Source organism: Vidua macroura, chromosome 6, assembly GCF_024509145.1.
Source record: "Vidua macroura isolate BioBank_ID:100142 chromosome 6, ASM2450914v1, whole genome shotgun sequence".
In the NCBI taxonomy this organism is placed as follows: domain Eukaryota; kingdom Metazoa; phylum Chordata; class Aves; order Passeriformes; family Viduidae; genus Vidua; species Vidua macroura.
This window is the reverse complement of record NC_071576.1, coordinates 8,647,932-8,664,820: the sequence shown is the minus strand read 5'-3', so window position 1 is coordinate 8,664,820 and position 16,889 is coordinate 8,647,932. Positions and strand designations below refer to the sequence as shown.

The 16,889-nt window shown below is 44.0% G+C and overlaps 1 protein-coding gene across 1 annotated transcript; it reads left to right on the top strand.

The window, feature by feature from the left end:
- Positions 1-9,063: 9,063 nt before the first annotated feature.
- Positions 9,064-11,213, top strand: SIVA1 (SIVA1 apoptosis inducing factor). The gene is made up of 4 exons (XM_053980479.1): positions 9,064-9,362; positions 9,486-9,662; positions 10,332-10,488; positions 10,970-11,213. Exons 1-4 carry the CDS (start codon positions 9,245-9,247, stop codon positions 11,025-11,027), a joined length of 510 nt encoding a protein of 169 aa, XP_053836454.1. The 5' UTR covers positions 9,064-9,244; the 3' UTR covers positions 11,028-11,213.
- Positions 11,214-16,889: the final 5,676 nt, after the last annotated feature.

The following is a 16,889-nucleotide window of genomic DNA, read 5'->3' as shown; positions in this document are numbered from 1 at the left end:
CTTTACCACTGGGATTCGTGGTTAGTCATTTTTAGTTAGCTCACCTGAGTGACCAATGGTTTTATGAAGGAAAAATACATTTTCTAAGTGATGCAGAAACTCTTGCAGTAAAAGTTAGTTCAGAACAACTGATGTGAGTTCCGTGAAGCTCTTTATCAGCAACACTGAGAGAAAGCAAAGGGTGATACTGGCTCAGATAAACAATTATCACCTCTAAAACTGACTGGGCTTCAGACAAGTGTGTTAGGGCTTCCAGAAGCCTCCATAGAAACCACTCCTTTTCCCCTCTGTTTTAGAAGGAGTCAGAAACAGCAGGTAAGTGACCTGTCCAGTAAATGACAGCAGGTCAGTGCTTCACACACCACTTAGGCCAATGCCTGAGACCTAAATGAGAATTGATCTGCTAATTAATTATTTCTTTATTTCCTTTGCATCAGTTATATACATATATGCACACACATATGTATAATTTCACATAGAATGGTCTTTGGTAGCTGAAGCAGCTTAGGTAGTGTCATCTAAATGCATGTCAGGCTGGCAATGTCCAAGTCAAAAAACCAAACAACCCCCAAAAAACCACACACCAAAAAAAAAAAAAAAAAAAAATTAAAAAAAAAAACCCAAGCTGGAGAGCTGTGTCTGATCTTTGGGATGGAGGAAAAAAATACATTCCCACCCCTAACCTCTGACAGTAATACTTTACATGGGGTCAAGCTCTAGCCCACTAATTATTCCCTGTGGAAGTGGCCTTGCCTTCTGTACAGTAACATGTCATGTCCATGAGAGAGCTGGTTTAAAGTGTCAGATGGTGGCAAAAAGGATGAGCTCACATTACCCTTTTAACTGGGCATCAGGCAAGAAAGGAAATCCAGCTCCAGCCATCTCATTTCTAGAAGTGCGTGTTTGTGGCAGTTCATCAGGGGTGTAACCTGGTGGTTTGTTGGTCACTAATGAGTGTGTCAGTGCTTGCTTTGTCTCTTTATTAGATCCAGATTGCCAGTGACAAAGAGGATGCCTGAAGCATGGAGCCTGCTCAGCTGACACGTTGCTACATGGATCTATGGCATGAGGGCAGTGGGATTGTACAGGCTGCTTCAGGGAGGTAGGGAACTGGATCCTTTGTTCCCAAATCACTGGTCCATCACAAACGAGCTTTCATAATGAGCATGTTTTACAGAATGCAAAGATTTTGCAAGATTTTGCCATTTAAATTCTTGTATACTTACAGGAAATTAGTTGTTCTAAAATACTTTCATGTGTTATTAATATCTGTAGATTTCTGGAGCAGACACTGTTCATTAAATATTTGCCCATCAGCTCTATGAGATGGTAAGAAAAAACGGGAGACAAGGTCTTTTGCAAGCACATATACTTTATATCTTCCATTAATGTAAAAAATTTTGTCCAACAGCTGCATTTTTCAGTGGTTGAAAGCAGTACAAATTTGAACACTGTCTAAATAAATGTTTGGCAAGAAAATATCTTTGTCAGGAAAAAGCCCCCAAACACTTGTGTATTTTAATGTTTCCACAGTCTCAAGATAATGCACCCTTCCTGTGACAGGCATTACCTTTCAGGAGCTGAGCGTAGACACCAGAGTTTACATTGCAGGGCTGTAAATAGTGCCTCAGACAGCAGTGTTGGGTTTCAGGTGATACCTTCCCAGTGCCTGAGGAGTGGCAGAGCACTTCAGACAGTTTAGGTGGCTGCTGAAATCCTCAAAATATCCTGGGCTGAGTCACTGGAGACAAGTTTTCTTAAGGACTGCAGAATATATAAAAAAGATTGTCTTAAGGACAGTCAACTATACATGCCCTTCCAGCACAGGTGGCAGTGTCCATTTTCCCCCACAGAAAACAAAACTTTTCCTGCTAACTGGGCCTAATTCTTAAAATGTGAGGAAATGGTGTTTGCTCCTGAGGTTTGTGAGCCTGGCTGACCTGTAAATGGGAAAGATCCCAAGCATGTGGTCATGGAGTCAGCTTTTGGTGAGTCTGACAAAATGACATGTGTGGAAATACAGTGTATTACCAGTCATGATCATAAAGAGGTGTTTCATCGTGTTCTTTGCTTCTGAAGAGGAAACTCACTGTGTCAAACCTATAGTAATTAGAGTAGTGTTTCCATTGAGATTCTTAAAATAGTGCAGCCCTCTACCATGAATGGAAACCTGCCCTTTGAGCTCTGAATTCCAGAATGGCTGAAAAATTTATGTTTGGGGGCTAGGCCATGGAAAGCTCCTGAAGCTCAGGAAGAGGCCCAGGGTTCCTCATGTCTCTGTACAGACTGGGAAGCACCTGCTTAAGAAGCAGCTCTGCCAAGAACGACCTGAGGTTTAAATGAGATGTCAGGATGAGCATGAGCCAACAGTGCACATGCATCTTGAATAAAGCAGATGGTCTGCTGGGCTAAACTGAGGGGGATAATGGCCAGGAGAGACAGGGAAGGTGTTTCCCATTACTCATGTTGATGAGTAGTACCACAGATTCCTGCTACATGTCCACTGTAATGCATCCATTGTAATGGCATGTTTTGCATCCTAAATAAATGGGTGAGGAAGAAAGGGAGAATTGCCAAGATGATGTGATATTCTAGTTTCAAGACTCTGCCTTGCTACAGATAAGACTCATTTTGCTCCCAGTGCACAGTCACATGTATGTCAGTACCACAGTCACAGATTTGCTGCTCAGTTACCACCCCATAGCATTGAAAACAGCTCAGATTTTGCACTCCAATTTTCTTCTGCTTCATTTCTTGCAGCCATTGAGGCTGTGCCCTTGTGGTGACCTTGGCAATGACTCTTATCACTGTTTTATGCTTTCGTTGGAAGCTGGGTTCTTGCAGAATTCAGGAATGCAGTTTGTAGCTGTACCAACGGGGCCTCAATCATGTCTGTCTCAGATAAAATATAGCTTGAAGACATTTGCTGAGTAAGTTCATAAAAGGTTTGCCTTGTCTTTCTGAAACAGCATTAAGTTTCTATCTATAGCTTCCAAAGGAGATTATTGGAAAAGGGGTCTAAGACATCAAACCCATTCCCTGAGTATTTGGTCCACTGATTTTTAGTACTGTATGTTCTGCAGAAAAAAGAATATGCCTTCAGTGATTTCTACTTGCGTATATTGGGTACTGGAATAAGTAACATCTCCAATAAGTAAGAGCTCTCTTCTTTGCCAGAAGAACTGAAGTTGGAATAAAATGGCAGGAAGCTTATGTGCTGGGGGCTGGACCTGGCCTGAAGAGCAACCTGTGCCTGGGACAAACTGGGTGGGGGCTGTGAATTTTGAAGAGCTAGGAGGAATGTCAAGCTACTCCTCTTCATTATTCCATCAGTTATTCAATGCCAGTAGCACAGTTTTATATTTGAACCAGTTACAGTTGTGATACATTTGTATATTTAAGTAACCCTTCCTACAGTTAGGTAGAGAAAATGGATCAGTACTAGAAACAGGCAATACTGAACACCTTCACCAACAGTTTGGGGATCTTCTAAATCTTGCAGATGGGAAAGAAAAAAAGAAGGATAGGTTTGTGACACAATACCTTCTCTGATATCCTCATGCAGAAAAAAAATCAAAAAACATTAATGTAAATACATGATAAGAAGTTACTGAGCATAAATACATAGAGTAAGTTATAATAGATTCTAATATACATGGAAAAGAAGTCAAGTGAAAGAAATAAAAGAAGTTAGATAGTTAAGGCATTACAAACAGGGTAAGGCATTTTGTCTATTAGAGATTGATTTGCCTCACACTTTGTAATTAAAATACTAAAGCTGGTACTGATGAAAGTCTGAGCCCTATGCAAAATACATTGATGATTTCCATGCAGAGGAAACATGCCAGCAGCACAAAAAAAGTCTCATTCTATTAATTGGCACCCTGGATGGTAGGCCTAGAATTGAGCATTATTTTTATAGCTTGTACCACACCACTCATGCAAACTGCTCAGAAGAGAGCAAAGAGAATGAGTGCCTTCAAGACTTCCCTGCATAAATGGATTTCATCTGCAAAGGCTGTGCTCAGGAAATTTCCACATTAGCACTTGTGATGGTCCCTGTAGCTGTGGCACGTTATCCTGGCAACGTTCAGGGAACCGCCTCGACTCTGTGCAGCTTCTGTTCTGTGCACAGAGATCTTCTCTGTGCAGAGCTGACAACACAGCCACACATATTTAAAATAAACACACTTTGTAGGCTGCTGCTGGGGATGGTTTGTTAGACATGGTGATTGCAGAGCTGGGTTCTTGGCCAGCCTGCACTGACACAGCCCCTTTGAGCTGAGCAGATGCACCCTGAGTTATTCCAGCTGAACGGCTGCTCTGGGGAATGGAGAGACGAGAGCATACAAGGAACAACATCAAGCTGTCTTGAAGCAAGGATTCACTTCCACAACAAAATAATAACAGCAGGGCTGGAGGCAGCTGCAACAGGGAGGAAGGAAGGTTTTGCCCATCCCTTCCCAAGCCATGTGTTGGGGAGGATGTTTGTACTGTGTAGGGATAGTGAAAGGACAGAGCTATGTCTCAGAGCCTCTCCCACGTAAATCTACACTCAGTAATGGATACTCTACTTGGAAAAAGATTTAAGGAATTTTTAGGACAACCACCTAGCATTAAATCAAAAACATTGTTGCTTGCCGAAAAAGAAAACAGAACACTTGGCACTGTGTTAGGTCAGTGATAGCAGTTCTCACTGTCAGAGTTCATATTCCTTCTTTCCTTTCTTTCCAGATTAAAATAATCTGGAAAGAAGCAAACTGAAAGAAAACAGTGCAACAGAAATGAAAGCACACTATGGGAGGGCCAGGAACAGCAATAAACATGAAAAAGAAAAAACCAAAAAAAAAAAATAAACAGGGAAAGCAGCCCTTTTGTAAACCCCAGTCAGCAGAACAATGACATCTTTGTAACAGCAAAAATAATTTATAGTTTTGAGGGTGCCCTCTAGTGAGTGGGACCCTCGGGTGCTCTGATCTGCTGAGCAGCACTGGTGCATCTCAGGGCTGGCAGGAACAAAACATGCCCTGAAACTAAACCATGCTGTGCTAATTTAAGAGCAAGCACTGGCTGGAGTGACAAGATGGCAGAGCCTTCTCTTAACAGCAGCATATCTCAAGAGCCAGCCCTTAATCCTGCATATCACTGGCTTGTCAAATATTTTTTGGATGCATGAACCTCATCAAGAGCTCATCAAGATGAGGGCACGAACTCTGTGCTAGCAAGTCCTCATGAAACAACATGCTTTTGTGAACAGATAATGTCTGAACCAGGTGTAGCCCTCTGATCCCAGCTGTAAACATGTCTGTTAAGGCTGATGTACTAAGAAAAGGACACAGAAGAAAGAAAACAGCCCCTAGCCCTTCCAGTAAAAGCAGTTTTATGCAATTAGGAGTTTTTTTATCTTCAGATCCATACTGCAGAGCAGAGAAAGGACAGTGCAGTGGGACTGAGCAAATGGGGTGTGGCACTTTACCCTAGGCCCACCAGGGGATGTGTGCCCATCCTGATAGCCCATCCCACAAAACACAGACTGTGTGTTGGCACATGGCCAACTATATCAGCTACTATCATATAATTTCCACTTAAAAGAATTTCCAGATTATTTCTTTAACCGTTTTAACATGAAAACATTAAAGAAGAACCAGCGAGTTGGCCAAAAGCCACTCATTTTATAACAATTCAACCAAGGAAACTCCCCATTTAAAGAGGTGTAGGAGGAAGAGTCCCATCTCTATGTGATGTGCTTTGATATCTTTCTAAATGGCCTAATAATGGAGGAATAGAAAAAAATGGGAAGCTTTACTACAAGCACATAGAGAGGAGGGCTTTGGTATAAGTAAAGCTGAAGGGATAGATAAAGTATTTTAAGGCCTGGATGACTATTTATCTACTTCTAAATCACCAGTGGATCTTCCTCAAGGCTTACTGCTCTGGAACTAATAAAACACTCAGCACCATTCTGCTGGGTAACAATTCAGAAGACAGGCAAGTAAACCAATTCCCTCCCTGCAGGGTGCTCAGGCTTGCTGGTACAGAGCAGACAATTCATAGCTTGCAAAGAGAAGAGAGCTGGTCAGTAGCAGATGTTGGTGAAGATGAGTCTTACAAAGCAATTAAGAGCTGTCACCACCTGAGGCTGACTCAGAGCTGCAACAGAAGATTCCTGCAGTGGGGTAGTGGTGGCAATGTGTAAAATGTGATCAGCCCTCAGCAAAAGCTGGACTTGATGATCCTTGTGATTCCCTTCCAACTCAGAATATCCTGTGATTCAGCAAAAGTGCCCTTAAATTTACTCTTCAGTGACAGCACCAGCAGCACTGTTTCAGCATGAGCTACTCCCTTTCAAGTCTACTTCTTATTTGAGATCAGTGTTTCAGAGCTCTCCTTCCCCACAAGTGGAATAGTGCTTTTAGCTCTTCCTTCATATTCATATTCTCAGAGTTCCATCCATGTTTATCCCATGCCATGTTAATGAAGCATGTGTGATCCACTGTCCTCTATCCTGACAGGGCTCTTTCCAACTGCAATTACATTCTGATTAACCAATATTCCCCAGAGAACTTAAGGGACATCAGAATATTTACAAAGTAGTGAATATTTACAAAGTAGTTTCCTTAGACAGAAAGAAAAGGCCATGAGTTTTCAATATGCAGTTGGAAAAGTCTGCTGAACATCCTTAAGCATGCATTTGCAAGTATGTGCAGAAAAACCAAAAGCAGAAATCCTTGCAGATAAAGAAAAGGTGGCAGGAGTAAGATTTTGGAGCTCAGAAGGGATTTTTGGGAATTGCTGTGAATTACAACCACAGACCAGAAGGCTGGGCTCATCAGCTCTACAGAAAAACAATTTAAAAATCCCATTAACCTGTAGGAAACCAGAGTGGTTGTATCTGCAAACTATTAGCAGTTCAGCAACTCACTCTCATCATTTTGGTGTTTGGACAATGCTCTCAGGCATTGGTGTGATTTTTAGGGCTGTCCTGGGTGGAGCCAGGATGCAGAGTTTGATGATCCCTGTGGGTCCCTTCCAATTCGGGATAGCCTGTGATCCTACAGCCATAGTTAGGCACTGTGCTCGGTACTACTGGTCTTGGGGTTTCAATAGTTTTGGAAGAACTCGAGCAATGAAACCAGACAAGAGTTAGTCTATTAGGTCTTGTGGCCCATTTTCAGCACATTAATCTATGCCATTCTAAATCTTGTGCTAGTATTAAAAATGTACATTGAAAATGTACACTTTTATGAGTTTCAGAATGAAAGAAAGGCTTTTACAAAATATTGATTCTATCACTACTTTTTGAGAAGGTTGTTATTATTTGGTTTTTGGTGTTTAGAGGTTTTGTTTGTTTCTTTGCTTTTTTTCAAGAAGAAATGTAAGTCTTGATAACTTGTTCTTGACCAGAACAAAACAAAGAAACCAGGAACAAGTCCTTCACCCTTAGCCGACTGTAAGTTCATTCATGGAAAAATCGCTCCTGTACTTGGTTGTGATTCTGTCCACAGCACATAGAGGGGAAGTTTTGAATTCAGAGAGCTCTGGAAGAAATAAACTGTCTTGACAGATCACCTTCAAGTGACACAAAACATAGCACCTAAACTCCAACACCAGTTTTAAACTTGTTTGCCCTGAGGAAAACAATGTATTTTCAAAATATACATAGTATGCAGACTGGCTGCCACTTGGAATGGCATCTGATACTTTTAACCCATGTAACCACACCTAGGGTGCTATAGAGCCCACCTCTAAGCAAATTAATTGCAGTAATACCCTTTCACAGCAGAAGCTCCTGGAGAGCTCCAGATTTAGCTGAAACTGGGTGTCAGTCCCCAAAACTCATTGTGCCCACAAGTGGTGAACCCACTCATGATGTTGGCTGATGCTGAGGAGCCCACCAGAGCCCCCTGGCCAGACAGGGATTCTCCGGCCTCCTTGGTGGTCTTTCGAAAAGGAAATTCTCAAGCTTGTGCCCATTTTTGTTGGTCCCACAGCATCAGACAGCCCAAACCTGGGCAGGGGGTTTAGGCTGCACAAAGAGCTCCGTGAGCCCAGTGTAGTGTGGGGGCCTGCCAAGAAGGGAAAAGAGGGTTCATAAACAAGTTGGATGCAGGACTGGAAAGGATACTAAGTAGGTTTACAGATAAAACAAAATTGGGAAGAGATGTTGATTCCCTGGAAGGCAGAGGCCTTGCAGATAGACCTCAGCAAATTAGAGGGCTGGGCAATCACCAACTGTATGAAGTTTGAAAAGGACAAATGCCAGTTTCTGCACCTGGAACAGAACAACTCTGAATGTAGAGACAGACTGGGGAACTAGGAAAGGGACCTGGGGGTCCTCAGGGTTGGGAAGTTGGGCATGAGTCAGCTGTGCTCTGGCAGCCAGGAGGGACAATCCTGTCCTTGGGGCCTCAGGTGCCAGCCGGGCAAGGGAGGGGCAGCCTCACCTGGAGACCTGGGGGCAGTTTTGGGTGCCACAATATAAAAAAGTATTAAAGCTATTAGAGAGGTTACAACGGAGGGCTACGACGATGATGAAGGGTCTGGTGGGGAAGCTGTATGAGGAGCAGCTGAGGGCACTTGGTCTGTTCAGCCTCACTGCAGTTACAGCTCTCTCATGAGGGGCAGAGGAGGAGCAGACATTGATCTGTTCTCTCTGGAGACCAGCGACAGGACGTGAGGGAATGGGCGAGAGCTGTGTCAGGGGAGGTTTAGGAAAAGGTTCTCCACCAAGAGGGTGGTCGGGTTTTAGAAGAGGCTCCCCAGCGAAGAGGTCACAGCCGCAAGCCTGACGGAGAGTTCAAGAAGCGTTCGGACAATGCTCTCAGGCACATGGTGCGAGTCCTGGCGTGTCCTGTGCAGGGCTAGGAGTTGGGCTCGATGATCCTCGTGGGTCCTTTCCAGCCCAGCATATCCGTGATTCTGAGTTTATAGACAAACGCGAATCCCACAGATGGTTTCGCTTTGTCCCGCCGCGTCCGCGCCGCCGCTCCGGGCGCACGGAGGTGACGCCTGAGGGGCGGTGGCAGCGGGCGGGGCGGCGGGGCCGGGCCGGCGCCTCTGCCAACCCCGCCGGGCGCTCGGGACGCGGCGGGAAGACAAATTTTGCGCTGCGGACGAAGCTTTCGCTTCCCTGCGGAGAGAACGAAGCGGCCGCGGTTCCCGAGCGCCCGGGCCGGGATGTGAAGGAGGCGGTGGCGCGGCCGTGACGCGGCGCGGGGCGGGGCGGGCGCGGGTCGGTCCGGCCATGCCGAAGCGCTCTTGCCCCTTCGGGGACGCGGCCCCGCTCCAGCTGAAGACCCGCGTGGGGCTGCGGGAGCTGAGCCGCGGCGTGCGGGGCGAGGAGTACCGGCGGGAGGTGTTCGGTGAGCGGGGCGCGGAGGGGGGAGCGCCGGGCCGGCCGCCCCGCCGAGGGGATGTGCCGGCCCACCGCGGCCCGCGGCCATGGGGAGCCCGCCCCTGATTCTGCTCTCCTCTCCCGCCGGCAGAGAGGACCCGGCGGCTGCTCTTCAGGGGTGCCCAGGCGTACATGGAGGGCGCGGCGGCCGCCGCCCGAGCGGCGGAGCCGGGGCCGGCCGGGGAGGCGCAGGGCGAGGGGCCCCGCTGGAGCGGGCAGCTCCTCATCGGCCACGACGGGAAACTGCGGCGGCGGCCCGCGGACAGGGGTGAGTGAGTGCCCGGGCCGTGTCACAGAACCGCGCAATTCCCTGAGCTGGAAGGGACCCATCGAAGTGCAACTCCTATCCCAGGACACCCCCGACGTTCCCACCATGAGCCTGAGAGCGTTGTCGAATGATTTTTAAACTCTGGCACTTCCCAGAGTTTAAACCTTAACCACTTCCCTGGGGAGCCTGTTGCAGTGCCAGACCACCCTCTGGGTGAAGAGCCTTTTCCTAATATCCAACCTAAACCTCCACTGACGCAACTCGAGGCCATTCCCTCTTTTCCTGTCCCTGGTCACCACAGATACCAGTGCTGCCCTTTGGCTTCCCCTCCCAAGGAAGTCTGTACTATGATGAGTAGTTTAGTGCTGTATAATTCTTCTTTATTGACTTTCCTTAAAGGAAGTGTTAGATTTGAGCGGACGGATTTCGGAACTGCCGCGTGTATGTTCTGCTTTAGCATCCCTTTGCATCTTGCCACTGAGCAGAGAAAGAGCCAAGAAAGTTCCAAGCGGCGCTCCCTGTCCCTTCGCATTCCCGAGCGTCCTGCGAAGTGCTGCCACCTGTAGCTGTGCACGGACGCGCCGCGCTCTGCAGCTGCTGGGACTTGCAGCCGCTGTCTCTGCCTTGCTGCAGAGCTCATCCGTTCTTTACCGTGTCTTTGCCAAGCAGTTCCGCCGGTGGGAGCGTCCAGAGCCTGCTCGTCGTGTGTGAGAACGGCCGATGTGAAGGAGGCGTGTGCGCAGTGTGACCGGTTCGTCTGCCAGAGCTGCAGCAGGCTCTGCAGCTGCTGTAACACGGTTACCTGCTCTTTGTGCTCTGCTGTTGAGTAAGTGCCTTTCGAGTTTGGAAGCTTATTTTAATTACACATGGCCTGATAGCTGGATGCAGCCGATATCTAGCTCATACACATAAAGGAGTTAAACTCTTCCCATGCTTTAGCAGCAGTAAAACTGTCTGAAACATGCAAACCAAAATGCCTGTGTGAAGCACTCTAATCAATCGTAGTACAAGTCTAGTTCAGCTTCTTACTTAATGCTGTAGGAGGCAAAAATTTCTCTTGCTTTCCCACCAGCAATATAGCATGCTGGCCAGTGCTGAATGCATGCACTTCCAAGGAATCTTAATTTTTTTCTCTCATTGTTAACAGTTCTGTGGTATAAAGAAATACTGAGTGTGCTGTGTGGGAGTCCCATGGTTGCAGTTGATAATGGAATAGTATGCCGTTGTTATGTTCCAGAAACAGCAGGCACTCTGACTTTTTTTTCTTCTGTTTTTTTTTTTGTTTGTTTGTTTCTTTTTTCTCCTAGTTATGGTGATGTGGGAGAGCAAGTTCTCTGCAATGGTTGTTCAGTATTTCAAGTCTGAAACTTGATGAAATAACCCTTGTGGCTAAAACATCCATGAATTTCATGAAGTCTTCTCCTTACAGCTGGTCAAATAATCATTTTAGCATGTAAATTAGTTATGGAATTTCTATGTTTTATATCTTTATATTGTACTTTTAAATATTGTAGCTAAATAAACATTTATATTTTGAAGCTTTTTAGATTATTTTGAGTTGGCTTTTTCCTTTTCCCTAGTTGTGATATGCCTGTCTGGAAGGGACCACTCTGTGCTCTTACCTGGTGTTCCTGATGTGATACAGGATTCATAATATTCTCTTCGCTTGTTGGTCATGTTAGGACACACTTTTGTGGGATCAGAATAGAAATCAGTTGCTCCTGTGCTTTCAGGTGAGTGTGAATCCATTCTGGACACACAACATTTTCTTTGTGAGCTAACTAGGAAAATCAGCCAGGCCTGAGGGCTTTTCCAAATAAGAGAATATGCTGATTCTGGCTAAGTTTTTTTTAAGCTATCACAAACATCTTGTGGTTACTGACCGCTTGAATTGTTTTAATCTTTCTGTGGTAACTTTAATAGAAAGAGCAAAAGCACACCAGGCTTGGAGCAGAAAATTTTTCTCATTAGTAAATTTTCCAGTACCTTCACTGAAAGGTCTTTCTTGGAAAGCAACTTATCTGTATGAGTTTATCACCCACTCTGTAAACTTCATATTGTTCTGAATACCCACTCAGAAATAGCTCATGCAGTGGTCTGAAAAATGGTCAGCACTCAGGGACACCTCTCCATAGACCAGCTCATTCCTCATTTTCTTTTCAAATCACTGCAGAGGCTTCATATTATTTGTGCTGTAAGAGTGAAGTAAAGTACTACTGGACAGCCCCTCAAAGTAGTTTTTTTTACTGATTTTGCTATGTTTCATAAAAAAAGCCACTTTTCATCTGGCAAACCAGCTATGCCTAAGAGAAAACTACAGTGGTCTTTACCTCAGGAAAATGCTGATTTGAGTGACTGATTTCAGACTGTAGGATAAAAGGAATAGGTTTGACACACAAAAGAAAACAAATCCTTGTGGCACAGCTAATGGTCTGTTTCTCAAATTCTTTGTCCTGAACTGAAGAAAAGCCTGCCACTCATATTTCCCAGTCTTCTCAACTGTAATTAGTATGTTTTGGGTGGAGTAACCTTGTTTTACCTCTTTCCCTCCACTTTAGCCATTTCTGTTTGAAGAGATGGAAAGTCCACTGCAGTGCAATTTGAGAGCCTGACTTCTCCCTCGTGGGAGCACCTTTTTTTGACATTCTGTTGGAGGCATTCTGGGTATTTGCCTGTCAGAATCCTGCAGCCACCCAAAGAGAATGGTAAATGTTTTAGCAAAGGGTGGGGGTGGCTGCTGCTGGAGAGCAGCTCTTCTTCATAACTGCAGTGTCATGGTTTTGGGTGTGTCAGCCACAGTAAGGTGCAGGATGGCATCCTCTCTAGCCTGTGTAGCACTTTGTATAACTATGCAGACACACTTTTAAAAGCACTTTGTGCCCTTCAGAGTTTCCTGAGGGGTGTCACTTCACTCTCAAACATCTGTGCCAGCTTAGACTGACCATCTGTGCCAGCCTAGGCATGCTGATGAATCTGGTTAGTTTTCCTGTTCTGCATGTTTTGGAGCCAGTTAAAGTGGGAGACTTCACTGGTTCTTACTCCAGTCTTCATTTTGAGCAACTGTGAAATGTGTCTTATCTTCATTCCCATAACAAACAAAATAAAAAGTCTCAAGTTGCGTGACTTAGTAGTGAAAGAATTAGTTGGAATGTGCAGGAATTCCATGGCATTATCTGTCTTTTCAAAGCCCTAATAGATGAAGTCAGGATGGTGGTAGATTTCTGGTGCAGTTCCCAGCTGGTATCACAGGGCAGATAAAAATGTTGCCCCTGTGGCAATAATTTTAAACCACAAAGCTGAGTTTTATGGATGGGAAGAACCTGTGGTTTACTGCACTTAGGTGTTAGTTTTAGGAAAGAATTTTAAAACTTGGCTTTGTTTCATTTGAAGCTTTAAGCAGTGAACTAAAGCGTTTTTTCAGTCAAGCATATTTTTCAAAATGAAACCTTTAAGTATGTGTTTGCTTTTTCTTACTCTCTCCTGAGAGACTGAAAAGAATGTTTTGCTTCTAGGCTCTGGGAGAGATGAGACATGTTGTTTACAAATGATTTCTGTTTCAAACTAGTGATAGAAATGTTTTTTTGGCTCATTTAGTCACTGCTGTATTTCATAGAAAGCTGTCCTCTGTAAACAATGACATAAATTTCATGGCTTAATGTTCTTATTTGTTATCCTCTAGCTGCTTGAAAGATGGTTGTGCATTAGGATAGATACCCAATGCAGCGTGAAGAGCTGGGAGAGAAGAAAAGCAGGAGGGCTGGAAGAAGGTTAGAGGCTGGGAGGGGAAGGGCAGGAGGAGCACAGAACAGCATGGCCAACCCTTGCATAGGGGAGGTCCTTCATACATGTGAGAAATGGGGTTTAGTGGTTACCACATCTGCTTCTCTGGCTTCAGAAGGTGAGAAAACTGCCTGTGTCTACCAAAAGACTCAAATATTATTCAGGAAAGTTCTTTTTCTAGTCCTGCAGTTCTCAGATAAACAACGGGAGGTAAGACTCAAGAGTGTTTGTAAATCTTTATAATGCCTACAGAAAAAGAAAGAAAACCTGTGTGAAGGGAAAAAAATCTTTGGGTGAGAAGTACAAAGGTTTTTCTCTCTGTCTAACTAACTCCTCCTCACGAGGACTTGTCTGTTGCCACTGATCATTGAGCTGTCATAGAGTTACAATACAACACATAGGGTACCCCTAGGACTGTAAATGAGAGCCAGAGAAATTGTCTGGTTTATTAGCTGAGCAGGAAATTGGGTTTAATCCTGTGCTTTTTTGTTGTAATTGCATGTTCTTCCCCTCCCACTCAGTGCAAAGTGTCAAAAATCAAAGTTTTCCTGCTGTTCCAAGGGAAGGAGATCCCCTGAGGAGCCAGCAAATTGATGGGTAAAAATATCCTGCAGTAATGATTTTACAGATGGATGAGAAACTTCTGAGGCCTGTGTATCATTACTGGTGACATATGTCTCAAAGAGCAGACCTTTATGTCCAAAAGGAAATCAGCTGATCTGATGGGGATAAAACAATTTCTTTTAAGACTAATAACTGAGTCAATTCTAGAAATGTGTGGTTTCATAGACACCACATATTTAAGGACAGTCTAAGGTGGTAAATTACTGCAGTAGTCTCCAGTATCTACAGACTGTATTAGAACAAACTCACAACATTGTAAAAAAGCTCACTGAAAAGAACAAATACACTTGAGCTTTCTCCTTCAATAGCATTTGTCCCATGTACAAAGGAATTCCCAAATATTTTGCAGTTCAGTCCAGAAGTCTGCTTTCTTCCAAGCGAAAAGTGAGCCATTCTACAGGTGATCAAGTGTGAAAATTAAAAATAAATAAATATTAGCTCTCCATTCTGTGATTGATGTGTCTTTTGTTTAATACAGCCAGCACCTCAGCCTCTTCCCCTCCTTTTTGTTTTAGTGTCCTACACATTTGGGCCCTGAATTGTAGCCAGTTCATAGGCTTTTTTTTTTCTTTTTTTTTTTTGTGTTCCTTTCTGTACAGGTGATAACTAGATGCTGTTGTATTTTATCTCAGGACAGGGCATGAATCCCAAATAATGCAGGTGAGAGTGAGAGACAATGTCCTTTTTTTCCTTACAAGTATGGGTAAAGCTATTATGCTTTGCTGCCATCAGCTGTGACACTCAGAAGTGGCAGCAATATGCAAAGGGCTTAAATCTTCTGAATCTTACTTTGAAGAGGTGCAGCCAAGAAGTAGAAATGGAAACAGTTATCTTTGTCCCCAGGTTTGTTGAGCCTGTTTTCTTTTGAAAATACTCAACTGGCCTCTGGCTGGATTGGTCAGACAACAGCAAATGCCAGCACCATGCAAGGAATAAATACTTCTCTCTTTCACCATGCTCCCTACCAGTCATTATGTGATGGCTTTGGGTTTTGACAGGATCAAACTGGATTAAAAAATTGAATCCCAGCAAAACTTACCTGTCATTAATCACCCACGTATGGAGTATGTGTACAAACTTGCTTCTACTGCTGCTTTGTAACTTTTGGTTAGGTGTGATACTGTTTCATCATGGCAAATCCTGCAACTAAAAGCTCTTTTGCCTTTACCGCCCATCTGGATTCCAAGAGCACTGATTACCTGGACATGAAGCCCTCTGTGCTTGGTGAAGCTCCAGCTGGGATAGAGTGCGGCAGAATACCTCCACAGTTTGTTCTGTGTCTGTCAAGCTCTGTCCTCTGTTCCTTGCAGTGCTTTACCATCAATTGTCAGACTAAGCTTAGATCCAGACTCCTGCAGGAATATGTGGGGTTGTCCAGGGAGAGGGAGGAAAACCTCAAGCCAACAGCAGCACTCAGACATGTGCAGAACAAAGCTGCTGCAGCAGCACAGGGAGTCCAGAGCCCAACCTGGCAGCACAACCTTGGGTGTGGCAGCTCAGAAGAGGAGAGGGCTGTGAGGGGCTTCTCCCAGAGAGCATCCTGCTCCCAGCAGGCTTTTGAGTGAGGACAGGTAAGGCTGAGAAAGGTCACCTGTACCTGCTCTTTCCTCCACTCTCTTTAGGGTTTGTCAGTACTGGGAAGGGGAAAGTAGCAAAGCTTTGAACATTGTTTTTAGTGATGTAGGTTGGTTAACCTATTAAAAGCAGCCAGAAAATGTTAATGATTCATTAAGAAATAAGTAGGAGCTATGTAATTTAAAGGCAAATACTTGTGGCTAGAAAGTTGGAATAAAATTCTTCCAAATTACTTTTTATTTTACATTATTAAAATTGCAATAGGGTGAAAGCGATCACACAGTGTTGTATATTTTGATGGCTAATATGCATGCATACAGATATATAACTTTTTTTGTATAGATACTTCATATTGATAGGTATTGAAATACCTTTCGCTTTTACAGTTTGATTGCATTTTGAACTGCTACAATTGTAATATAAGCTTTAATATTTGCTGGTGGTGTGTATTCTGGGCTTTTATTTTGTTTTCTTCCTCTGGGAAAAAACTCAGCTGGAATCAAATTATTTTGTCTTACACTTTTATTAAAAGTTTTTATACTCATGGCTGTGATTTGCATTAAAATCCTGTGATAGATGTTAAGTTACTTATCTCTTGCAGAGCTTATTATTGCTTGAACATTTTGTGGTTATAGGATTTACTTTAAATGTTAGGATTTATTTAATTGTATTTTCTTACATTGTTTTGCTCAAGCGTCATAGTTTAAATCATGATCCCCTTCTCATTTATTTGTTCTGTAAGACGCAGGTGTTTTTCTGTTTCTTCTTTCCTTGACAAAGACCCAGTTGAAGGTTTTGAGGGCAGATGTCCCCTTGATAACCTGCACCAGTACTGTCCTGATCTGGTCTGTATGATTTCTCTTAAACTTGCACTGAATTCCTCCAGCTGCCAGCGGCTCCCTGTGCAGAAGTGCTCTTTAATCTGATCAGAGGCTTAAGATGAAACAATCCTTCCTCCAGCCTTTGCAGCAGAAGTTTCATCTTCAAGTCACAGGGTGGCAGCACGACGTTGGGTTTATGCCTATTGTGACCCAAATTCTTGGTGTTTCTATGAAGTCCTCACTGCTCAATTGATACTGTAATAACTAACTGGACTGCTAATCTGGAGAGGAAGTGTGTTTTAAAATATTCCCCTCATAAATCTGTAGGTCAAATGTTCATGAAACAGATTTTTTTTTTTAATCCCAGATATTTTGTACCGTTCATAAAATATGGCCTGAAATTCCGAACAGACCGTTTTGCTGCCTG

Bases quoted from the DNA above. Each gene is read 5' to 3' on its own strand.
- SIVA1 (XM_053980479.1), top strand. From the start codon at position 9,245: ATGCCGAAGCGCTCTTGCCCCTTCGGGGACGCGGCCCCGCTCCAGCTG. The intron at 9,363-9,485 runs GTGAGCGGGGCG...TCCCGCCGGCAG, and splicing joins GTACCGGCGGGAGGTGTTCG to AGAGGACCCGGCGGCTGCTC. The intron at 10,489-10,969 runs GTAAGTGCCTTT...TTTTTCTCCTAG, and splicing joins TCTTTGTGCTCTGCTGTTGA to TTATGGTGATGTGGGAGAGC.